This window comes from Pimephales promelas, chromosome 13 (genome assembly GCF_988280905.1).
Source record: "Pimephales promelas chromosome 13, fPimPro1.hap1.1, whole genome shotgun sequence".
NCBI classification, from domain to species: domain Eukaryota; kingdom Metazoa; phylum Chordata; class Actinopteri; order Cypriniformes; family Leuciscidae; genus Pimephales; species Pimephales promelas.
The window spans coordinates 17,226,564-17,252,492 of record NC_142781.1 but is presented as its reverse complement, the minus strand read 5'-3'; the positions used below and the strand labels follow the sequence as shown (position 1 = coordinate 17,252,492).

At 39.4% G+C, this 25,929-nt stretch overlaps 2 protein-coding genes across 3 annotated transcripts; one reads left to right on the top strand and one right to left on the bottom strand.

Annotated features, from left to right (window-relative positions):
• Positions 1-184: 184 nt before the first annotated feature.
• On the top strand, positions 185-9,684 carry ccm2 (CCM2 scaffold protein). Of its 2 annotated transcripts, none has more exons than XM_039693380.2 (10): positions 185-526; positions 4,223-4,399; positions 5,007-5,090; positions 5,170-5,353; positions 5,485-5,615; positions 7,510-7,645; positions 7,846-7,903; positions 7,987-8,128; positions 8,227-8,365; positions 8,469-9,684. In XM_039693380.2, the coding sequence occupies exons 1-10, from the start codon at positions 497-499 to the stop codon at positions 8,753-8,755; spliced, it is 1,368 nt and encodes a 455-aa protein (XP_039549314.1). In that variant the 5' UTR covers positions 185-496; the 3' UTR covers positions 8,756-9,684. The 2 variants fall into 2 exon arrangements, with proteins under 2 accessions (XP_039549314.1, XP_039549315.1); XM_039693381.2 differs by lacking the exon at positions 185-526 and adding an exon at positions 3,365-3,535.
• A 5,269-nt stretch (positions 9,685-14,953) lies between these two features.
• Positions 14,954-25,824, bottom strand: fam167ab (family with sequence similarity 167 member Ab). Its single transcript, XM_039691984.2, has 4 exons — positions 24,925-25,824; positions 21,894-22,032; positions 21,436-21,795; positions 14,954-17,072 (listed from the first exon to the last, which is right to left on the bottom strand). The coding sequence occupies exons 3-4, from the start codon at positions 21,790-21,792 to the stop codon at positions 16,809-16,811; spliced, it is 621 nt and encodes a 206-aa protein (XP_039547918.2). The 5' UTR covers positions 21,793-21,795; positions 21,894-22,032; positions 24,925-25,824; the 3' UTR covers positions 14,954-16,808.
• Between the last annotated feature and the right edge of the window lie 105 nt (positions 25,825-25,929).

The following is a 25,929-nucleotide window of genomic DNA, read 5'->3' as shown; positions in this document are numbered from 1 at the left end:
CTCATTCCTCTCTGGCCAGAGAGCTACAGAGTTACTATTAAGTTACAGTTGTTGTTGTTGTAGACAAACAATGCACCACCTAAAACGCCATAAAGTGGCCAAAACAAAATTTTCAGGGTTTATGAATAATACCATACGGATTTAGTTAACTTAGTAGTTTAATGTGCTGATGAGGTTTTCTGTTTTTCTCGCAAAGCACTGTGGGTAGACGTCCTACGCCCAAAATGGCGGCAGGATTGAAAAGTTTGCTGCTGTTTTTGTTTTATTTTATTCTATTTGGTCGGTCTCTGTCCCCTTTAGAATAAATTCCTATTTTTACCAGGCTAAAGAAGGTTAGTCGTTTATTTCCTATCCCCGAGCACGTGATTTGGCTCGTTGGTTTGTTTAGTTTACATCGGTAAAGCGCCGCCGTTGACGTGTATAAGGCAGATGGCACTGAAATTGTGGACATCAATGCATCTAATACAGTTAAAATGAAGAGCATTTGTACATAGAGATGGAGGATGATGTAAAGAAAGTGAAAAAGGTAAGTTAACATTGTAATGTTTCGAGAGCTAACACGTATATGATCAGCAAAACTGGTAGCACTAAGTTGCTGAAAAGTGTTGGCCTAACCACAATTAAACACCTGCAGTAAAGATCTTCAGCCTCTTAAAATAACTCGTATTAAATATAGATATTTAACTTACCTCTTCTGATATTTAGAAGAGTCCCTAGCTGTTCTCTTGTGACCGGACTGGATTTGTAGGTAGGTTTTTAGGTTAGTCGTGGTACAAAGACGCGACCGCCTGATAAACACTGAGACTGTGATTGCTACTTTTGTGACACAAATCTGTCATTTTTCTGAATTTCTTCATGGTTTTCACTATCGCACTCCTACCTCAGTCCGAGATTTACAGAGCCCCCCTATGGCCGCGTAGAACAATATTTGAGATGTGATTATCATTCTGTAGCCGCAATTTTCTAATCTGCTGTACTCTGTTTTCTCAAAATTATTTGTAATCTATGCAATCTGTTGCTACTCACAAGTTTATAAACTGCACCCACAGCATGGACCTGTTGTTTAGAAACCTGTTGTTCTTGCAATTATCAGTCTCTAATGATTTATTTAACTCATATGATCCTAAAATAATAATTTTGCCTTCTAAAATAAACAAACTCTCCATATAGTGTGTATGTATATATATATATATATATATATATATATATATATATATATATATATGTATAAGTGTGTGTGTGTTTACATAATGTGTATAGTATTTATGTGTGTTTGCCTGTGTATATACACAAAGATACACATGACAATATACACACATGCTATGTACACTTTCGTTAGATGCGATTAATCGATTTGACAGCACTATATGTATGTATATGTATGTATGTATATATTGTATATAAATATATATATCTCAACAAAATAATTTTCTTTTATATTATGTATATAATTCTTCCCATATTAATTAGCCCTATTTAGTGAGCAGTTTTCTAAATTAAGGGAATGACTCTACAAATCTGTTGTGCAAATCAGTCACAAAATTGAAGGTACAGTTTTTTTTTGTTTTGTTTTTTTTACAAATTTGAAAATAAGGAAACCATTCATAAACTGAAAAAATCTCTGGCTCTATTGGATCTTGTCTATCCGATGATTTATCTAATAAGCCCACAGCAATGGCGTTATCTGATGTGAGGAATGGCAGGATCACAGACGGTTGTTTTTCATGATGTGTCCTTTGCTATCCTATCAGCGTTGTATTTTAGGGGAGGTGTTTCCATGCCAAGCTCAGACTTTCCTCCTCATACGCAGGGGAGAATGGAGGGTTGGGCTCTCCAAAGATTCAGACAGGATGCGACGGCCCCTCTTAATCACCAGTGTTTCTTCCCCTCAGTCAGAGAGGCCACATCACATCAAAATAAAGCAAATCATTTGACATCCACTAGTTACAGTCTGTTTTGGGATGGGATGGGATGTGTTGTGATCTTTCAGAGGTTTGGATTTTAGTACCTTATGGAACCAACTGTTATTAAATGTTTTGGTTGTCTAAATTAGCTGAGAGGAGAAGTTGGCCACAAGCTGGAGCCATTGAGTCATTTACCGTCAAAGTCAGTGTAAAAGAAAAACTATGGATGGGTGGTTTGTTTTCATTAATAGCCATTTGAAAACCTACTGCAAATCCACAATTACGGTATGTAATAATTGTATAATTTAAATGTTGGTTTGTAAACCAAGACACATGTTATAAGTATTCATTTTTTGGAACCAATTGCTAATGTAACTCCAGCAAGACGCAAGATCTGATGCAAACTGTTTTTGTAAAACCTAAAATAGACAAACTTCCAAACTTCTATGGTATCATTATTCATGTTTGCATATGCATATAAAAGTATTATGCCAACCAAGGCTGCATTTGAAGTATTATTACAATTTAAAAGAACTATTTTTTTCTATTTGAATATATTTTAAAATATAATTTAATCCTGGTATGGCTGCTTAATATTTTTGTGGAAACCAGGAATTTTCAGTGAATAGAAAGTTCAAAAGAACAGCATTTATTTGAAATAGAAAATGTATTGTTACTTGTCTTAATAGTAACTTTGGATCAATTTAATCATGAAAAATCTTACGTACCCAAACTTTTGAACAGCAGACAGTGAATGTCTTTTTAATCCAGGTGAGGATCACCTGTGCACCTTGTTTACTGAAATTTCATCAGGACACAGACTCATGAAATGTTGATGTTCCTGTAGTGTCTCCTTTCTTGGATGTTCAATAATTTAGTAAGTGAGAGAATTTGGCTTGTTTCAAACTGTATGTCTTGGATTTATTGATGAAAACAGACATGTGGATATTCCTTTCTGCTTGGAGTAGTTTTGATTACCTTATTATTCAGGCCAAATACCCCTTCGTGGATATTAAATGAAGCCAGGGCCCCTGTTAAATACTGTAATGTGTTTGCCTGGCCTGTTTAAAAATGCTTATAGGACCATATTATTTATTTTTATTTTGTGTTAAGACCAATATATTATTATTTTACAAAATTTTAATAGACTTTTAGACTGAATTATTAGTCTCTGAATGGCATAATTATTTTTGGCAGTTCCTCTATTACTTCCTACCCAGCCTAGTATTTTGCACCTAACCTAATTCATTAAATTCAATATCCATGTCAATATCCATTTATGCCATAATCGAAGATCAACTTCTAGCAGGTACGACAGTTTCGCGTACCTTTTTTTTTGTTTGTTTGAGTGTTTCATCACAGTCAGGAAATGGTGGTTTCTTCTCTTCCTGAATTCATGAACTAAAGCTTAAGTCAGAACGTGAGCGTTTGTGTGTGGGGACGCATGTGTTTCGCGGGGTGTGGTTTCTCTCGCAGTTTTGAGGGAGTTGGCCCAGATCTTATTTGTCACTAGCCACATGCGACCTGTTTCGAGAGCAGCCTGCAACAGTTGTCACCTGTTGTAGACGACAGCTGTCGCACTTCGCCCGTTTTGCATTGTGTCGTCGTAGTGGCTGATCATGGAGACAGAGGTAGGGCTCGCAGAAATCATGTTTCTTTTCTGAAAAGTAATTTCAGTGTGCAGTTTACCATTACAAATCCTCAGACTTTGAAAAACAATGTGGTTGCTTAAACATTCGGTCCGCCTCCAGTTTTCAGCCTTAACTACTTTCAAGAGAATTTTCTGTTGGATAGCAAGAAGCTGACATTAGTGGTTTCGGTTTGCCACAGATTAAATAGCAGTCTTTTTCCATGAGTGTCGATGTCATTATGCTTTGCAAAGGTGGATGGTTTCATAAAAGCCTCAAGCAAGCCATTGTAGTGCTGAGACTAGTTGTTTATGTTGTTGTTTTTTAGCCAATAGTGTATTTGAATTGGAAGGACTGCATGTCAATGTACTGATTATACTGAACGTTTTAATGTATGCGATACTTGAGTCAGCGCAACTCACACTTCCATGTAGTCTGATGTACTTGGCAGGCTTGGGATTTGGGTTTTAACAGTTGCCCCATCAGTTCAGATCACAGAATTCAAAGATGTTGTCAGTGGAAATTCAGTATATAAATGTGAAGTGCATATACAGTACATTAGCCAAAATAATTTTGGCACAGCAAGCCACTGACCAAACGCATAAAATTATGGTCACACTGAAATAAGCTCTTGTGTTTTTGACTTCCTCTGGTCGTGGTGTGTAATTTCCTCTTTCTCTCTTTCTCCAGCCAGGTATTGTGTCTCCATTCAAGCGAGTGTTTCTGAAAGGAGAGAAGGGGAGAGATAAGAAGGCTCTAGAGAAGTCCACTGAGCGCAGGGCCCTCCACACCTTCTCCCTCTCTCTCCCGGACCACCGCATCGACCCAGACATTCTGCTCAATGACTACATTGAGAAGGAAGTTAAGGTATCACTCGCCTTCTAATTAGGTTTTTCTGTTATGTGCTTGTATTTTATTATTTTGATTAGGGTAAAAAAAAGCTTCAAGTTAAAGAACAACTCCTGAAACTGTACTGGTAAGATTGCAGATGCAGACAGCTTGGAAACTAAAATAAAAATGGGAAATGCAAATGAATGCTGCTTAATAAATAGTCATGCAAAGTTAAAATATCAAATCGAACAGGCTGAGAATAAACCTCTCATATCATATCTTCTTTTCTTTTTTTTTTTGCTGATTTCAAATGTGATTCGTCCAATCGAAATCAAGAGCATGAAAATTAACTCATCCCTCGATTACCCTTAATATTCTTCTCCTGAATTCAAGCTCTTCGTTTGACAGTAACTGCAAAGTGACGTCAATGCAAACCCTCTATATACTTCCTACCTGCCTATCCTAAGTGATTGAAACTCTCGATCACATTTCTGCAGCATTTTGTTATTATCATCAAATCTCCACCTAGTCAACATGTGGCGTCTCCCAGGGTTGGGTTCTCGGCCCGCTTTTATTTGCTTTGTAAAGTGATCTTGTGTTCTAGAAAGGCTCTGTATGATTATTGTTGTTATTACTGTTGTAGTATCTGGGACAGCTGACCTCAGTTCCTGGATATCTGAATCCCTCCAGTCGCACAGAAGTTCTGCAGCTTATTGACAATGCCAGGGTAAGCGTGACCGGCAGAGACTGTGCCTTATTCTGCAATATAAAGAGATACATTTCCATATTGCTTATGTCTTTTGCAGAAGTCTCATCAGTTGGCAGGGCAGCTGACATCAGAGCAGGATGCTGTTGTCAGTCTGTCAGCATACAACGTGAAGCTCGTGTGGCGGGATGGAGAGGACATCATTCTTCGCATACCCATCCACGACATTGCGGCTGTGTCATACATCAGAGACGACTCACTCCACCTCGTGGTGCTAAAAACTGGTACACGGCCTTGTAGTCAACCAACGGGCATTACACAAAAACTAAACAAATCAGAACACCAAAATTATGACTTGTTGAGCTGCTAAGGGTAATTTGTGAAAAATAAGCTTTCCTTACCATTTTGTTTGCAGCTCAGGAGCCCGGTGGGTCCCCATGTCATAGTACAGAGATGTCAAAGTCTCCCACTCTAAGCTCTCTGTCAGAGAGCGGGGCTGTGCTTGTGGAGGTGTGCTGTCTGCTTGTCCTGGCTGTTGACAACAAGGTTGGTTTTAGTCATTTAACCCAAAATACAAGCTCAGGCACTTCTGTCCATACAAATTCTGCACTCTAGCCAGAGAATACTCCCGTTGCAGGAACGCTTTTAGTAGTCCAAGAAGAAGCAAATATATTTAAGTAGCTTTAACGAAGTTAGGTATTATATTTCACCAGATTTTATAGTTTAAAACATATTCAAGTGCGAATGAGAACCGTTTCGAGGGGGAAGCCAGGTGTGCAAAAAAACCCCAAAAACAATATTCAAATGTCACATTTTCTAATCGAATACATAGCCAGACTCTGCTACTTCACTTTGCTTCAAAGACAGAGTCTGGAATGGCATAATAGAGAAGTGTTTTCTCTCTCGCTAGGGGGCGCTTGTCTGAAGTTTAAAATCATTGGTTACCTGTAAGCCAATCAAATAAGTTTATTTATGACGTATGTTATGCGCCGACACAGCCGCATCGAACCACAGACATAATACATCGAATTCAAATCTATGATCGAACTTCCACTGTAAACCTACTCTAAACATTTGATGATGCGAGTGAAATACTGGAGTGAACATGGCTGTAAACGACTTTTGCAGATTATGCGAAGTTAATCTATGCATCCACGGTACAATCACAGCCTCTAAACTTATTTTTGCCAGGGTGAAACAAGAAAATATTTGTAGCCAACTCTCAAACTTAGGATTAGATCTTTTAAACACAGTTCTTTGTTCCTCACGAGTCTGTCGGAAATGCTGCAACTTAATTTCAAGATTACAGCATGACATGGAAATATTTAAGGACTGGAAAAGAAAGGAGACGCTGGCCTGTCAAAAGGTAGCCAGTTCGAGCTTGACCGATAAAAGAGACCGAGATACACCATCTAAAACTCCAAGGACCATAAAAAAGCAGAGGAAGTTAAACACTACAACTACCTGTTTACAAATCTACTAAATTTAAAATTAGCATTTGTTTTCCGTCGCTTTTTTTTTTTTTCATTTGAGAATGTTTGAAAAACCCCGGAATGTTCTCCATAACAGAGCGAATTGCATCCCGTGTCTCGTTTCCCATTTCCGCGGCTGTTTCGGTTTTCGATTTCTTGGCGCTTTGCGTCTACGTCACGGATTCATTGATTGGCCGGCTGTCCGAAGGCCGCTGGAAAACTGAAAGATAGGCTGCTACCTTAGACTGACTACAGGAGTGAAATGAAATTAGCGGAAGTAAGAAGTCTGACGTAGTCAGGCTATCGAATACCAACCTACCGAACGAATATGTGGGTCCAGCCCTAAAAGAGACCAGAACTAAACCAGTGTTTCAGGCAGAGGGTGAAAAGAGGTGCTGCATCAATGAGAAAAAAATAGGTGTTTTCTTTTTTACTATAAATAATGTAAATGTGTTCTAGCAGACTAAATGTAATTTAAATGAGCATAATGTGCACTTTAAAGGGGCCTTATTTAGTATTTGAGGACAAAGTGCTTAAAGAGATTCATTTCTTAAATGAAAATGCTGTCATAATTTACTCGCTCTCATGTCGTTCCAAACCTGTATGAGTATCTTTTTTCTGTTGAACAGAAAAGAAGATCATTTGAAGAGTGTGAGGAACTAAATAGTTGATGGATCCCATTGTCTTCCATAGTATTGAATGAAATACTATGGAAGTCAGTGGGGTCCCATCAATTGTTTGGTTACCGAAATTGTTGAAAATTCATTCTTTTCCTCAGTTTTCAGTTTTGGGTGAACTATCGCTTTAACTTGCTTTGATAAACCATACAAAATTTAGTTTTTGGTTAAACCATATCTTTCAATGCCATTTATAGCAAAAACTACCGATTTTCTGAAGGTTGTTTTATATTTTACCTCAAATCAATAAAAACAGCAGTGGTCTGATTGTCATGAGCTCTGGTTTTGTAGGCTGCAGCAGAGGAGCTCTGTCTTCTACTGAGTCAAGTCTTCCAGATCGTCTACACGGAGTCTACCATTGACTTCCTGGACAGGGCCATCTTTGATGGAGCCACAACACCCACCAGGCATCTTTCAATCTACAGCGGTGAGTGAGCAACAGCTTCATCATTTTGGGATTTTCCAGTAAATGTATTCTTTCCCAAAACCATAGACCACAGTCAGTTTCACATCACTATTATTTCGTCTGGTCAATATTTATGTTTCCTGAAGCTTAGTCTGTGAAATATTGACCTTGTAGCAAAAGGAAATAATTCTGAATATTTCCTATGTTTTGTCCAATAAAAGAGGACTCCTCGAGCAAAGTAGACGTCAAAGAAGCATTTGAGACAGAAGCAAGCACATTGTGAGTATGGCTTCAACTGTTCTCTGTGGTGATGTGCTACTTTTTTTGCTGAATTGAGCAATCATGTTTTTGTCCAATCTCAGTTCTTTCCAGAGTTCTCTAGAGGCGGGACACTCCTCTAGCCCCTCCCCCACCTCCACCCCGGCCTCACCACAAACCAAAACAGCCAGTGAGAGTGAACTGAGCACAACAGCTACTGAACTGCTACAAGACTACATGACCACAGTGAGTGTATAAAAGTACACTGGATGTCTGCTGTTAGCTTCAGAGTGTCGCACATTAAATGTTTCGTTTTTACACCATCCTGTCATCCTCTGCAATAGTTGAGGACGAAGCTGTCGTCTCAGGAGATCCAGCAGTTTGCCACACTGTTACACGAGTACAGAAACGGAGCCTCAATCCATGAGTTCTGTATCAACCTGCGCCAGCTTTATGGAGACAGCAGGAAGTTCCTCCTCCTTGGTTAGTTACATGCTGGGCTGTAAAGACTCACATTTGTTCTTTAGCACTGGTGTCGTAGAATCTCTTCATTTGTCAAATCGATTCCTCTTTTTTTTTGCTCCAGGATTGCGGCCTTTCATTCCTGAGAAGGACAGCCAGCACTTTGAGAACTTCTTGGAAACCATCGGCGTGAAGGACGGCCGCGGCATCATAACGGACAGCTTTGGCCGCTACAGACGCACGACGAGCTCTGCGTCAGACTCCACCACCAATGGAAACGGAGCCGCAGGTGGGTCAGATGAGGGAACGGCAACCTCCGAGGGTGACGAATGGGACCGTATGATTTCAGACATAAGCAATGACATTGAAGCGCTAGGAAGCAGTATGGACCAGGACGGTGTGTCGTCTTGATGTCACGGCACTCGGTCAGTGCGCTTTAGCCAATCACCACTTGAGATAATCACATGGGCCGTTGGTCCGTATTGCTGTCCATCAAATCTGACAATGCTGGAGTTTGGATACTGTATGGATACTACTTCCTAGCTGTCATTCTTATTTTTATATGTGGTGCCATATTAACACAAATTGTGATTTTTTCAAGACCTGTGATAGAAGGATCGTCTTTTGCTGTGGACAGCAGTTTCGTTCCTCTGGGATGTTTATTGGCAGTATCTGCTACCACTAATGAGAAACCTTGTTGCTGGTAGATGTTGCTCTTTCACACTGATCTGAGACCAGTTCGTTAGGAGCTCATTTAATAGTAAGGTGACTTCTGATCAGTGTGAAGAGGTTAATTCTACCTGGAGTGTGGAGCATTGCCCAGTGGCCTTCCTAAACCGTGTTCTGGATTGCCTTATGTGTGTCGTAACCTGATGGAAGTGAAGTGCAGTATATTTCCTCCTGCACTCAAGTGTTAATCAAAACTTGACCCTTTTACACCTTTATTTTACCTGGTCGATGTTTGTTTTTCCTCTCACGTGTATTTTTCACTTCTTTATATTTTCTTTAAGCCAGGATTGGTTTTATTTACCCAGTTATTATCATGTGGGTTTCTTCAGGTAGGAAATGTAGCACTATGTATGTTTGGTTTTGATTGAAAACCTGGAAAAATTTGGTTATTTGACAAAGCCAGTTTTCTGGCTGATTGCAATATTCAGTACCCTGCATTACATTCACGTCCCGTCATTCATTGTATCCTCCTCGGTTTTCGTAATCTAACATTGTGCCTTGCGGGATCACTGATCGTATCATCCCATAGGGGATGCAAGTACTATTCTGTATTCTGTACAGAATGTGACTGAAGTATGAATTTATTAAAAAGTGCAGCACTTACGTAATCATTTAATGCTTTTTGTCTCATTTGAGCAACTACCAGAGGGGTTATTTAACTCCAAGATTGTGGCCTTTCATTCCTGAGAAGGACAGCCAGTACTTTGAGATTTTTTGTGGTGGCCGCAGCATCATAACGGACGGCTTTGGCCTAGCCTGCCAAATACCAGAGGGGGTATTTCACACGAACGAATGGATTTACCTAGCCTGACTACGTCAGACTTACTACTTCCGCTAATTTAGTTTCGCTCCTGTAGTCTACGAAGCAAAGTGAAGTAGCAGAGTATGGTATGACCAGGCTAGGATTTACCTGGTTAGCATAATTTTACAGTTTTTGTTGCATTTTGTTTTTGCATTCTAAATTAGGCTTCTTTTAACTATTGGGGAGCAACTTCACAGATTTTAAATCTTAAATCAATGACTTGTTAATATGAAGTGTTGCTCTTGAATAGCTCCTTTTTTATGTTTAATGTGAAGTAGGAAATAGAGTTTTGAATGCTGGTGTCTGTGTAACATTGTTACCAGCAGGGGGCACTGAACCGACAAAAGAAGTCCAGAGTGCCCCACATTAGCCTTCTGCTAAATTAATAATTTGCTCAGAGTTACAAATATCTATTGTATAGATGGATAGTTTAAAAAACGTACACTCACATTTCAAACTAATGACCAATGAAAACCTTGACAGAAATAGACATTTAAGAAGAATCCTTAACTAAGCATAAGCCTGCTCGATTTATCCAAGTGTGTAGTTATCACGCAACGATAAGGAGGATTAAAAGTGCAACAGTGTATGCTCTCTCATTAGTGGACATTTAACTCTGAAACGAGGGCATTGCCCTGGAATGACTATTTTGAGGTTACCTAGTGGGTTAAATTCGAATGGGCTAAACCTGTGCTATAAATACGCCTTTTTAATTATTTTTGTGTTGGAGTCCTTGCCATAAAAGCAAGAACTGTGTCCTTAAAGACACCGAATGGAATTATCACATGGCTCCAGATCAAGCTTTGGCACCCGGTCATACAATCATATTATTGTTGTTCCTCCCCTCTCTTATGGGTGGTCCTTAAAACGACTGTACCAAAAGTTTATTCGAGCAGAAAACGTTAGCTTTATTTATAATATGCCTCTTGAATATGAACATGGTTCTGTTTTTTTAACATAACTTTGCTCACACAGCACATACCCTTAATTCCGGGGTGCAGGCATCCGTAAGACCACTCACTGTAGCCTAAATGAGTTGCGGTAGGGGCACACAAAAGGGTGTCAAAGGTCAGAATCCTGATCCGGAGATAACAAGGAGCTGGGAGCATATGTCATGTTAGATGTCATTACAGCAAGATCGCTGCATTGGAGACAATGGAACAGAGAGACTCGATCATTACATTGTTTGGCGAATGGTGGAAGAGAATAGCTCTAAACGGCAGCTGTCTTGTTATTTAATGAAGGCAGAACAGAGTGCAACTGTGTCCGCCTACTTTTTCAGCGGCCTTGTTTCTGGAAGGATTTTTTTGAAAAGGATTTATACACCATGAAGCAAAACAAACAGCTGGAAGTTGAAACAAATTTGATACAAACTGAAAATCAGATGAAAACACAAAGGCACAAGACTGTACTTAAAGGGGATAGTTCACTTTGAAATTCATTTTTGATATGTTTTAGCTTACCTCAAGGGCATCCAAGATGTAGGTGTCTTTGTTTCCACAGTATTTAAAATTTTCATTAATTAATGAGTCATTAAATCATGTTTAATTTTGGCATCTCTGTGCATGCTCTTTGAGGTGGACCCCCTAAAACGGCATTAAATGACTGACAGACAACACCGGTTTGACCGAAAAATGTCAAAATGAAAAATGCTGTGGAAAAAAAAGACACCTACATCTTGGATGCCCTTGAGGTAAGCTAAAACATATCAAAAATTAATTTCAAAGTGAACTATCCCTTTAACGGCATTAATGGATATAACTACAACCCCATGAAGCATTGTGAATGACATTATCGAATTAAAAACGTCTAACGCTAAAGATCGTTTGATTCTCAGATTGGTGGAAATTGTTTCTGCAGAATTATGGGTAATGTAGTTTTTCACCAGGAGTTTGCTTTTAAATACGATTAATTAAAACGTAAGTTGAAACGGTGCGAGTTGATGGCTTTTAAAAATGCGTTTACCATTGATTAACAACCTCGTAGCAGTAAGTCTGTTTTTAAAGGTTTATAGGTAATCATTCTCAATAAATTCCCCTGTGGAGAAAATGAATGGATTTTTTGGGGGTTTACTGAGGGTTTACACAAAATATGCGATTTTCCAGTACAAACAGTGAAAACTCTCTGTGCTATTTGATTTTGAATCTCAGGCACTCAATTAATCAACTTTGAGGTCTTTAGATATTAACTTTTGTTAACCCTATAACCTTAATAGTTGTATTACAACTTCTATTTTTGAAACAAATTAGAAGAATGTACTGTATTTTACTGTACTGTACGTGGGGCTGAATTTCAACTATCCAGAATGCTTCGAGAGTTTATCATTAATCAAGGCTTGTTTGGCCGTACACAAAAGCCAGTCATTGAGAAGGGATGTGAAACACTACCTCCCTGAAAGAGGACGTTGGCTTGAAACACACCCTTTCAGCTTTTGTTCAGAGCAGGTTTCACTCCATCTTTTGAAGAAATGTGAATAAGAAAGCCAAGACATTTTCTCTGAGGTAGACCTATTATTCCCGCTGAGTCCAACACAGTATTCACATTCAATAAAAAAACACTGTAGATGTTTAAGATTAACAAGAAACCCAATTGAACCAAACTATCACAGTGTTCAAACAAACACTGTTGGCACTAAAAATCATTGCCTTTGAACATTTGCTGGAGTTTTTGTTTTTACAAAAACATGCCATTTAAATGTTGGAGATCAACTGAGACACTCTTCCCAAATTGGGCAAAATGGAACCACTTAATTGCCATACCGTACTTGGAGATTGTCATCAGCTCAATGTACTCAAAGCGATGCAGTGGTGACCCTCCTTGCTTCCTTTCATGCTGATATTCTAACTCGGCAACAATGTACTGTAAAACATTTATTACTGTATTATGGATGAACTATTAGAAATTTTCTATGAAAAAAAACGTGCATGCTTCCCCACAGATGCTCTATAGACTGGGATAGTATCACACTGTACATAGCAAGTAATATCTTTACTGTGCATTCCAAGCATAATAGTATACCAGTTAAGCTTTATTGTATCTAACCACAACCAAGCCATGTTTATAAGATATGGGTGCATTTTGCCATATAAAATACTGTATAAGTGACATATAAGAATGTGTAGAAAAATCTTATAGAGAGCAGATATGCAGATTAATGTAAATGCTTGAAGCATTTTTGTAATATATATGTATAAGCAAAACTGAATTAAGGCTGTAGCTCTGTTCCAAAACGTGATCTGCCTCACTACGGCCTAGATCGTAATCATCATGAAACCTCATTTAAGTGAACGATTTGGAGTGCTTTACATAGGCAGCCACAGTAAGTCTGTGTGCTTTCCACATGGGAGACTCGTTTAATTATAAGTGCAACAGTCGGGTTCCTGAATTAAAACATACTATGGGGCTGTTGAATGCTTCATTCAGATTGGTTTACAAACTTTTTAAGGTGTGCAATTATTTTCAGGGAAACGCACGGCTAAAGTACAGTAGTTCCAGGCAGGTCTTGACCGCATTATAATTACAATTACAATTCCGTATAACTTCACCAAATGATTTCAATTATTTGAAAGGTCTTAACAGACTACAAAACCCAAACACACAATGACACTGACCAAGCACATAAATATAGTAAACAATAAGATAAAAACAACAAATTATTTCCAAGTTTTTTGCCACATACTCTCCCCACTCAAATGCACACATACAGTACGGACACACAGAAACGTGTTGTCAGTGCTGATCTGAAGATTTGATCAGTTAAATAGTTGAACAACTTAAAAGCTACATGAAATTTCTCACCAACGAAGTAATAACAACGCTGTTCTTGGAGCAGATAAACTTACGGTTTCACTAGACCTTGCTGCCGAACACTGTTGGGAGACACACAGACTCAAACCAATCTGTGCCTCAAACCAATAGGTCTAAAATTACGTTTTGGAATTATTAACGGAGGCTTGGGATTAGGTCGTAGGTCGATGATCGACTTTGTGGTCGTTTCATCTGACCTATCCTGTATGTCTTGGACACTCGGGTAAAGAGAGGGGTGGAGCTGTCAACTGATCACCACCTGGTGGTGAGTTGGATCCGATGGCGGGGGAGGAAGCTGGACAGTCTCGGCAGACCCAGGCGTACTGTAAGGGTTTGCTGGGAACATTTGGCCAAGTCTCCTGTCAAAGAGATTTTCAACTCCCACCTCCGGCGGAGCCACGACCGGATCCCGAGCGAGGTTGGAGATATTGAGTCTGTGGACCATGTTCTCCACCTCCATTGTCGAAGTGGCTGCTTGGAGCTGTGGCCGTAAGGTCTCCGGTGCCTGTCGAGGCGGCAATCCCTGAACCCGGTGGTGGACAACGGAAGTAAAGGATGCTGTCAAGCTGAAGGAGTCCTATCGGGCCTGGTTGGCAGAGGCAGCTGACAGGTACCGGCAGGCCAAGCGGACTGCAGCCCGGGTGGTTGTGGAGGCAAAAACTTGGGCCTGGGAGGAGTTCGGTGAGGCCATGGAGAAGGACTATCGGCTGGCCTCGAAGAGATTCTGGCAAACTGTCCGGCGCTTCAGGTGAGGGAAACAATGCCCTACCAACGCTGTTTACAGTGAAGGTGGGCGGCTGTTGACCTCAACTGGGGATGTCGTCGGATGATGGAAGGAATACTTTGAGAATCTCCTCAATCCCGCCATCACGTCTTCTAATGAGGAAGAAGAGGCTGAGGGTGGATGGAGAGGTGGTGGACTCACCCATCACCCTTGCTGAGGCCACCGAGGTTGTCAAGAAACTCCTCGGTTGCAAGGCACTGGGGGTGGATGAGATCTGCCCTGAGTACCTCAAGGATGTCGTGGGACTGTCTTGGCTGACACGCCTCTGCAGCATCGCATGGCGGTCAGGGACAGTGCTTCTGGGATGGCAGACCAGGATGGTGGTCCCTCTTTATAAGAAGGGGGACCGGAGGGTGTGTTCCAACTACAGGAGGATCACACTTCTCAGTCTCCCCGGGAAAGTCTATGTCAGGGTACTGGAGAGGAGAATACGGCCGATAGTGGAACCTCGGATTCAGGAGGAACAGTGTGGTTTTTGTCCGGGCCGTGGAACACTGAACCAGCTCTATACCCTCTACAGCGTCCTGAAGGGTTCATGGGAATTTGTCCAACCAATCCGCATGTGTTTTGTGGATTTGGAGAAGGCATTCGACTGTGTCCCTCGCAGCAGCCTGTGGAGGGTGCTCTGGGAGTATGGGGTCCGAGGTCCTTTACTAAGGTCTGTCCGGTCCCTGTACGACCGAAGCAGGAGCTTGGTTCGCATTGCCGGCAGTAAGTCAGACTTCTTCCCGGTGCATGTTGGACTACGGCAGGGCTGCCCTTTGTCGCCGGTTCTGTTCATAATTTTTATGGACAGAATTTCTAGGCGCAGCCATGGGCCGGAGGGTGTCAGGTTTGGGGACCACACAATTTCGTCTCTGCTCTTTGCGTATGATGTTGTCGTGTTGGCCCCTTCAGACCAGGACCTTCAGCATGCACTGGGATGGTTTGCAGCCGAGTATGAAGCGGCTGGGATGAAAATCAGCACCTCCAAATCCGAGGCCATGGTCCTCAGTTTGAAAAGGGTGGCTTGCACACTTCAGGTTGGTGGAAAGATCCTTCCTCAAGTGGAGGAGTTTAAGTATCTTGGGGTTTTGTTCACGAGTGAAGGAAGGATGGAATGGGAGATTGACTGATGGATCGATGCAGCTTCTGCAGTAATGCGGTCGATGTACCGGTCTGTTGTGGTAAAGAAGGAGCTGAGCTATAAGGCAAAGCTCTCGATTTACCGGTCAATCTACGTTCCTACTCTTACCTATGGTCATGAGCTTTGTGGTCTCCACAGGGTGGCTGGGCGATCCCTTAGAGATAGGGTGAAAAGCTCGATCACTCGGGAGGAGCTCAGAGTAGAGCCGCTGCTCCTCCACATTGAGAGGGGTCAGCTGAAGTGGCTCGGGCATCTGTTCCGGATGCCTCCTGGACGCCTTCCCAGGGAGGTGTTCCGGGCATGTCCCACTGGGAGGAGACCCCGGGGAAGACCTAGGACACGCTGGAGAGACTATGTCTCCCGGCTGGCCTGGGAACGCCTTGGTGTCCCCCCAGAAGCGCTGGAGGAAGTGTCTAGGGAGAGGGAAGTCTGGGCATCTCTGCTTAGACTGCTGCCCCCGCAACCCGGCCCCGGATAAGCGGAAGAAGATGGATGGATGGATGGATGGATGGGCTTGGGATTATTGACTTTGGGCCGCTGATGAATTATTAATTCAATGGCCCGTCATCAATTATTCCTTATGTCAATGAGTCTGTTCTATCAATAAAATGTTCCCAAATGAACCAGGAAATGATGTGGACTCAATTTTATCATGTACCATCAAAATGTGTGCAGTAGAGGGTTAAATACCACATTTAAATTACATCCATCAATACTTTTCACTGTTGATTCATAGTTTATTCATAATCAACGCCCCATCCACAATCTTGTATGTATTGCTTTACTAAGTTTATCGCATTGAATTATGGAGTTGCTTTCACCATGAATACTGCCTTAGAATTTGGTATCTTAGAGGCACTAGATGAATAGTGTCTCCTGTTTTGTAACAGCCTTTCATGTTAAAGGGTGCACATAAGATTTGGAACAGAGCATGTGTGTGGTAAGAAACAGTTGTTGATGTCTCATAACCACAACAAGAATTGTATGTAAGGCATAGAGCCATGGCTAACAGGTCAGACCTTTTTTAGAAGTCATTGTCCACTGTTCATTCGATTAATTCAAATGATTTTACTGGCACAAGTACATAGACCAAGAGGCACAGGGTGTTCTGTGACAACAGTTCTCATGGGTTTCAAAACAGTTGTCGAAGATTATTCATTTCACTTTCTTTGAGTCACTTGTTCTCTTTATTGCTGTATGGTCACTCAGAACATTTCTAGCAAAGAGAGAAGCGTCTGGAGTTGATGTTCATCTTTGTGACACCAATGAGGCGCAGCGGTGAAGAGAGGCCAAATCCGGGAGTGACGGGTCCATCACACAAAAGATCCGACAGCTCGTCACGCTCCTCCAGGCCAAAGGTGGCGTCATTGAGCATTCGACGGTGCAGGTGACATGTCTGCTCCACTTTGAGTTTATTGATGTCACCGCGTAGTCGCATGAGCTGGCGTGCCAATTGCTGGTCCTGGATGCGCATCTCCATCTATGAGTAAATGCAATTTAGGAGAAACTCATTAAGGCTTATTATAAGAACTATCTGATTCTACGCCTACTTAAATTTCATAGCATACACCTTAGTGAAGGTGAAATGAAACAATATTGGCTTATTTCACACAGACTAAGGTTTAGATGCACAACGACCTGCACAATAATAATTGAACAATTAAAGTCACCATGAAATCAAAATTGACAATTCTTATTTTTTATGGAATATTTAAGTATTTTCTTTTATAAATTATCTATTTAATCAAAACAACTTCACCTCCCTCTTGCAAGGACATCTCGTCTCTTCTCTGATGTGTTTATTAGCGTGAGGGAGGGACAGCCTGTCAAAATCAAGTCCCGCCCTACATTTTTCTCTTGTTTGTGAAGCTGTTGGATATAGTTCACAATATGGAAGAGAAGACTATCGCAATTAACTTCTGTTTCATGGTGACTTTAATGTTACTGTTCATTGGTTTGCTATTGCTTTGGCAAAGTTGTGTCTGTTGCACCTTAAAGTTATTTTTTGCCATATTAGCTGCATTTTTTTAATGTGGTTGTTGGATGTCACTGTCATAGTGGAGACAAAAATGTACCAAAAACAGAAAAGTTTTTTTTTTTTCAGACAATGTTGGTAAAATGATACCTGTTTACACGGATCCATGAAAACGATTAAAATACGCTGTATTATTCATGCAAGTCCAGTAGTTGGCGATGTGACTTTATAAATAAAGGAAAAATCCCACGCCTATAGACCTTATGCACCAGCGAAACGTGGGCGCCGTCATCTTTAGAATATTGTCTTTGAACTTACGTTTTTGCGGTCGCTCTGTATATTTCTATGGCATCACTGTTGAGGAGTAATTAGCTGGTGAAGTGGATTTATTTATTATAGAGTTAACAAAAGTTATCATGAGCATTGTAAGGCAGATGTCTTAACAAATTTCGACCAGGAAAGTTTTTACGAGCAGTTCATTCATACCTATGCAAGATTTCTGTGGAAATACAGACCGGAAGTCAAAAGACAATGAGCACAGCCCTGAAAAGGGACGGGGCTACATAAGGTCTATAGACTGAACTTTACAGGTTTACAAGGAGACGATAACGGAATATTTTTTTAAAAATTTGCACTTTTTCAAAAGTTTGTGTTTTCAGGTCCCCCAAATGCCGTTGTCGTGTAACTGAACAGCCAAATCGCATAAAAAGTTTTCAGTTTTTAATCGAAAACGGTGTGTTGTAAACAGCGCCTCAGTGCTCTTTTGATAGCCAGCAAATATAAATGAAAAGAAGAATATACCACTGATAGGCCAACAGCTGATTTTTTTGATGCTCCGTAATATTTTAGTGGAAACCTTGATATTGTTTTTTACAGGATTCCTTTTTTTAATTAATAGAAAGTTCATGAATGAAAATCTTCCTGACTTTTAAATGGTAGTGTTAAGGGCTTTCAGACTCATGGCAAAATGCCTGGCATGAACCCACTGCTTCTTAATTGCTTAATCGCTTCTAACCATTTAAATAAACATGAACATGTAGATCCATCTTTGTTAGCAAACATGCTTTTGTCCATTTCACATAACAAGGGGCTCAAAATTGGGATGGATCATCAAAAGTCCTCTTGTGACTGGCTCTGTTTATTTGTTTTTGTGTCCAATTTCCTTTGCCCAAATGTTTATGGACACACACGGGGCAAAGTCAGTAGAAGAAAGGCTTCGGATGTGGTAAAAAGGAGCCTCATTGCGTGCAGTGGCTATTATAGACTGAAGACTGCACATACAAGCATGCCATGAACCACATGGCTCAGTGGAAGAGAAGTGATTACACTTACAGGAACAGAGAGCGAGGAAACAAACCGATCGCCTCTCATGCTCATCTGCTCACCATCCTTTCCACTCACTTTAACATGAATGGCAATCTCACGCAGTGATGAGGTAATGGAGGCCCGCGCATTCACTCCATTGTTTCATTCAAATTAGCTAACTAATGGGGATGATTTTTGTTTTCTTCCCTTACAAAAAGAGGATTGCAAAGAAGCAGCAATTATTTCAAAAAATCAGATTTATTTGTGAGAACCTGATAAGGACAAATAAGAGTTTATAGGATGAAGATAAATGTTTTAAAAAAATCTACTTTTATTTCTTACCATTTTCAAGAAAAAAAAACCAAAATATATTTTCCATACACCTTGAAGGCACTGCTGTCCACAATCATTAATTCACATTTTTTAAATATATTTTCCAGGTAAAATATCATGAATTATTAATTCCTAAATATCATATATGTTTGGAGAGTAGCATCTCTTGACATTTTACCTGAAACTGAATTAATGAGTTTCATGAGACTTTTATGAGACTTGACCTTGACATACAGCCATGAGGATTTTCCCGGGGTCCAGTATAAATCCTATAGTTTTATTTGTTTGTTTTTGCATGTTGGTTCCCCGACTATTGAGTCTCCGTAGAAATGAGTCCACTCCTCTTATGGACTTTTGCTGCCTTCACATATTTTCGGAATTATGAGCTCATCACATTCAAGTGCTTTGTTGTCGAAAGAACAGGAATAACGGAGGACACCATGTTTAAAGTTGCCTATTTATTTGGAAAATCTTATTAAAGCCAAAATGATATTTAGCGTCCTTTTCATCGACAACCATAAACATTCACCGCGCTCATCTAGATAGTCAGCTTGACGACTCTGGAATTTCGTGTAATTTTGCTGTGTATAAAACAAACAACATGCTTCAAATTATTATATGTAATGCACTACTTTAAAGACAAGGCGAAGTTAGCTGTAGTAATTAAAACAAATATATGAAACCAGTCAGCAACCGTTCACCCCTTCGCCAGGTTCATGTTTTATGATCTTCACAATGTTATTGAACAGAACTGACATCACCTGAACAATGACACTATTTTCTTTATAGATCTGCTTTACAGCAGAATTGAACTTTGTTTGCATCAATGAATCATTATTTGCCCGTTTATTCTTGTAAAGTTGTTTGTATAAAACGTAATATGAATCAAGGTGACTATATAAATAATAATAGATGTATATTTGAGCCGTTTTAACTGCAATTTGCACTAACGATCTTAAAAAATGTCAGTGCCACTGTTTCGTCTCAAGATTCACACCAGTAATGGTTTTATCTAAGGCATGTTTATAAAAGCTACTTAAATGTCCTAATTGAGCTAAGGCCTAATCCTGGCTTAATCTAAGCCCTGTCTGTAAATCCAGGCCTATAGTATACCGATTTAATTAAGATTTTCTTTCAAGAATTGAATCAATTTCAATATCAAGTTTTGTCCGTTTGATGTTTTTGACTTTATGCTGTTGAAAAACTATTAATATTAATTATATGTAATTTTATTTCAGAAATAATGCCTCTTAAAGGTACACTTTGTAACTTTTCTTTGCTCGGAATTGACAAAAGATAATAAGCGAGTGCATCATAATTAAATCCATCTTCCAAACCTTGCTGTTGTCTTATCCTGAATAATTACGGCCTGTAATAAGTGTTTATATTCATACTATTTTAGACAGAGCGGGACGCCAACCTGTGCAGAGTAGCGCAGTACCTGCGTGACTCGTCATAGAAAAGAGAGAAGTAGCTCCGGCTACAATGTTCTTCTGCAAGACGCATAGTTCTGACTGCCACAAAAGTCAGACATCAAGTCCTAAAGGAGTAGTTAACTTTAAACGCAACTTTTGCTGATAATTTACTCACCCGCATGCCGTCCAAGATGTCCTCGTCTTTCTTTCTTCAGTTGAACAGAAATTAAGGTTTTTGATGAAAACATTCCAGGATTTTCTCCATATAATGGACTTCAATGGGAACCAAAACGATTCAAGGTCCAAATGAGAGTTTCAGTGCAGCTTCAAAGGGTTTTAAACGACACCAGACGATGAATAGGGGTCTTATCTAGGACCCTTCGCGTCATGGCTCGAAAAAAGATTTGTTCATTTTGATGAAAGAGTTTGAACAGGAGAGTCACGAACGCTCATCACAGAACAGAGCAAGGCGAACATTTGAGCTTATAAAACTTTTTTTTATTTTCTAAATGGCAGATCGTTTCGCTAGATAAGACCCTTATTCATCGTATGGCGTCGTTTAAAGCAATTTGAAGCTGCACTGAAACTCTCATTTGGACCTTGAACCGTTTGGTTCCCATTGAAGTCCATAATATGGAGAAAATCCTGGAATGTTTTCATCAAAAACCTTGATTTCTTTTCGACTGAAGAAAGAAAGACAGACATAGAGACATAGACATCTTGGATGACATGGGGGTGAGTAAATTATAAGAAAAAAGTTTTTTTAACAGTGAACTACTCCTTTAATTAGCATACAAACAAACATTTTGACTTACCAGTTCTTTTCTAAGCCAAACCAGGGCTTCGTCAATATTATCGAACCCTCTAAGGCTTTTCGATATCAGGCCGTTTCCTGCAGTCGCTTGGGAATTCTCTATGTTCCTCTGAGGTGTTGCACTGGGCTTCAGTCCAGCACCTTTCTCCAGGTCTGATGAGCTCTCTGGCACGGCTGAGCTTTTGGAGCTCTGAGCTTCCACTCGTTCCTTCCACTCAAGATAGGACGGCCTTCTGGTTTCAAGTCTCAGCTTCTCAGTCAGTGCTTTCAAGTTTCTCAAGTGATCATCTGGCACAACCTCGACCTCAAGGCCATCATAGTCCTCTATATTTATCTGAGGTGTTGAGCTCGCATCCATGGCCTTTGAGGAAATGGTTAGTGTTGCCAAAAATAAACAGTGGAAATCAATTTAAGTGTCAGATGATCTCATCGCCTTGTTTGATCAATAAAAACACAGACCTTTGGATTTGCTTGCAGTTACCAGGATGGTTTGTCTGCAGGGCTATAAAATAAATCAGCAATGGAGATATTGACCTTCCATTTCTCCAGCAGTATCATCCCAGTAGTGTAGTCATCCAAACATCTTCTTGATCCTTTCCTTCATTCGAAAAAAAACTTGGTTACCTTTTTATTTAAATGTTTAGGCCTAATATTAAATATTTATGTGTATCAATTACATTTATAAATTCACAATCCTTTTCAATTTAACGTTGATAATGACTGCTAGTTGACATTGTAGTTGCAAAGTTACTTAAAGTTAGCATAATGTCTAAAGTGCAAGTGTTATCAATGCATCTTAGAATGAGATTTATTTAATAGTACCAATACACTGAATGTGTTTTAAAATCAAACCATGGACGCTGGTATAGCCATTGACTTCCATTGTAGAAAAAACTCAACTATGGAATTCAATGCCTATACTGTCAACAGTTTGATTACTAACATTCTTCAAAATATCTTCTTTTGTGTTCAGCAGAAGAAAGAAACTCATACAGGTTTGGAACAAGCTGCGGGTTAGGAAATGATGACAGCATTTTTGTTTTTTGGTGAACTATCCCTTAAATTGATTTTATATGATTATAAGTAATTTAAATGAATACACATTGAATATATGATTATTTAAATTAAATCAAATAGATGCAAATACCTAATATTAAATAATGACTTTTTGGAGTGAAAGTAAAAAAACGGAAAGAGAAAATTTGATTCGATTATTTGGTTTTAATTTTGTCAAATCAGAAGTTATAGAGTGCCGAAGTTATGACGTCACTTTGTAGGCCAAAACGCGGAAGTGAGTTAGCATTTTAGCACTTCCGGTTCCCTCACCCTAAAGTCTATGGGTTTTTTGCTAAATGGCCTGAAATAAGGTCAGTGGTTAACAAAACCTCTAAATATTTTCACGTTTTGATCTATGGCATAAAACACACCAGTTATAACCTGCTTGTGTTTTTTAAACTTTATATAGGCTTCAAAATGTATACATTTTGGATTATCTTGATAGAAAAAACATGTAAGGGTTACAACTCTTTGTTGAACACAGATCTTATTTTTTTTGCGATTTTCCAAAAGTCTATGGGGAAAATGCATAGGTTTTCGATCTATTCTACCTCCTAATCCAGATCTTCTAGAGTAAATCATGGGTTAAACGGGCAGTTTTTTTTTTTTTTATCACATGGACACTTTCCATCCATTCCTCATATCACACTCTCAATCTTACAAAGCTGGTGGTTTCCATAGCAACTAAGCCCAGCCTATGAGTCAGCAGCACTGAAGACTGTCTGCTCTAAAGAACTAAATGTCACTACCAGCCAGACCTGAATGTGACAATGAGCAAAAAATATAATGCTGCTCAATTAAAGTCTCTACTGCTGGGACAGACATAATCATATGTAGTAACTGGCAATAAATATGATTGTGCTTCTAATGTAATTGATCTCAGGACCACCCATATTTTTAACGCTTTTCCATAAAGCTGTCTGTCTAATGTACGTGTGATAGAGTGTTTGGCATTTTGCCTTGATGTGATATAGAGTTTGGCGTATTGCCTTGATGTATTCCATCATCACAGCTGCTCTAGGAATGTGTCTTTCCCAAAGGATGAGAGGATGTTAAAGTATGTTGGTTCTTAATTGGCCCCACTTTAACCTCCACACGGCTCGAGGACTAATCAAACTCGCTCATTTAGCGCTTTGCTCTGTGTGTGGCAGCAGTGGCGTCACTCATCTCACAGGGGGATCCATTCATCCCAGACCACTCTCACTTTAGACTGAAAAAATGTGCTTCTTTAAAGCCTTAGTGACTTTAAAATATGAGTTAATTCATAGTGAAAAAAGTGCAGTCTCTACAACGAGAATAAAAATATTGTATCTAATGTGAGAAACAAATGACAACATGTCTAGGTTCTGATGAATATTCATATTCTGTTTACATAAGCATGAATATGTAAATGGCTGTAGTGTAACAGACTAAATGAGCTCTGAAAGTTATATCAATTGAAAGTTAACAATATAATATAATATATAATAACATTAGTGCTGTCAAATTGATTAGTCGTGACTCGTGATTAATCACATCTAATAAAAGTTTGTTAATATATGTGATTAATCGATTTGAAACTACTAAATAGAATAGAATTAAGTAGAATATATTTTTTCTTTAAAAAAAGATTCTCTTTTCATGAGTCATAATGGTTTTGAGTGCTGTATCTTTCCACACACTCTAAAGTTGTATGTTTAGAATGTAGATCTCAAGTGGAAAATTCTCCTTTTTTCCAGACATATTAAATGTTCTCAGGCCAACCAGACAGTTTAGAATAAGTCATCATGACTGAATTTATCCATGTCTAATTAGATGTGGTGAATTTAACTGTAATATCACTGCAGTGCAAATCTGTTTTTGTCAGCATAAAATGACTGTGAGTAAAAACGGACTGTTCCAGCCAGAGTTGCGCTTCATGAATATCATAAATAATGTATTTTTCTAAATGACTAATAATTTTCTGTTTTAGCTGTTCAGTTGTCTTTTACATCTCATGACATAACAGCATTTCTTTGATTATTACGAAATAGTTTATTTATTAAACATGGTACATTGCAATGATTAACTCAGCCTATGATACAAACTAAATTAAAACTTGTTGGGGTGTTGAATAACTTATGTATAGCTAGACAGATCAGAAATATTAAATTGGTATTATACATTTGGCTATACTATTTTAAAATGTACTGCAGCTCACCATGGTCAGTGAATGCAGCTGATTAAAATGTAAAGAGTTCATTTAAGATTATCCCAAGTGTATACCCTGTATACAAATCTGATAGAAAGTCATTTAAAAAAAAAAAACTTCCAGAGCACCATGCTCAGTAGTCACTCTTAATGAAGATTTAAAAAGAAAAAAAGAAATAAATACAAATCGAAAAAATACTCAGTTCATATGGGGTTTAGAACCTTCATACGGATAGTATGCTATTAAAGAAAAGATGAGTCTTACCTTCATACCCTAGTAGTTTATCAGGTACTTGTAGACAGTCTTCTTGTCCCGCTCTACTGGAGAGCTCAACAACACTGCTTTTACTCCACACTTGTGTCTTGAATGAGACGAGAGGCTTGAATGGAGGAGGGGCGTATTTGCGTCAGGTTGTGGTCGTCGTGGAGACGGTCAAGAATCTGCTGAAAGCCGGGAGTCCAGCAGCATCGCCGGATCTCACAGCAAGGAGAGGCCAGCATTAGTAGACTTCTCTAAAACACTGGCTATAGATGACCGTAGTCCACTGGTGCATCCATCCATCAGTAATACAGGAATAGGAAGCCTTTGGAAATAATAAGCTATCAAACATTTTAAAAGCCAAGGAATGATTTTGTGTAGCTATTTCAGTTCTTTAAAAATGTAGAAAAACAGAAAAGTAGGCTATAAGAACACAATTTTGTCGTTGCATCATTCCATATCCAAGAAGACCATGATGCATTAGACAATTGATATAGGCTACCCTATTGATGACTTGATGACTATTTATGTTTGTGTGACCTCTGGTGGATAACGTTGATAATGAAACTTCCATAGGCCTATTCGATTACATAGATAGCCATTGTAGCCATTTGAGGCTACTTTCACAGCTTATGGCGTTAAACAAAATAGCCAGACTTTGATGGTAAACCCTCGCGAACTTAAATTGTTCATAGAAGGAGCTATTTCAGCTGGCACTTTTATTCACATTTGACAAAACATAAACACTTAATATTATATCACAAACACAGTAAGCGCTGCGGCAACTGCAAGGCCGTTCGTTAAAGAAAATTCGCCTAAAAAATCGTATTTTAATCCTCCCTGAGGTCCACACGACAAAAAAGCAATTTGGAATAACATCAGTTTTTTTATTGGCATTACGTCCACCACTTAGAGTTGCCATGTAGCCTAAATAGTTACAAACTTAAGTGAAAATAAATTGAATAGTGTTGTTAGAGTGTATCGCTAATGATTTTTCCATAACAAATCGTC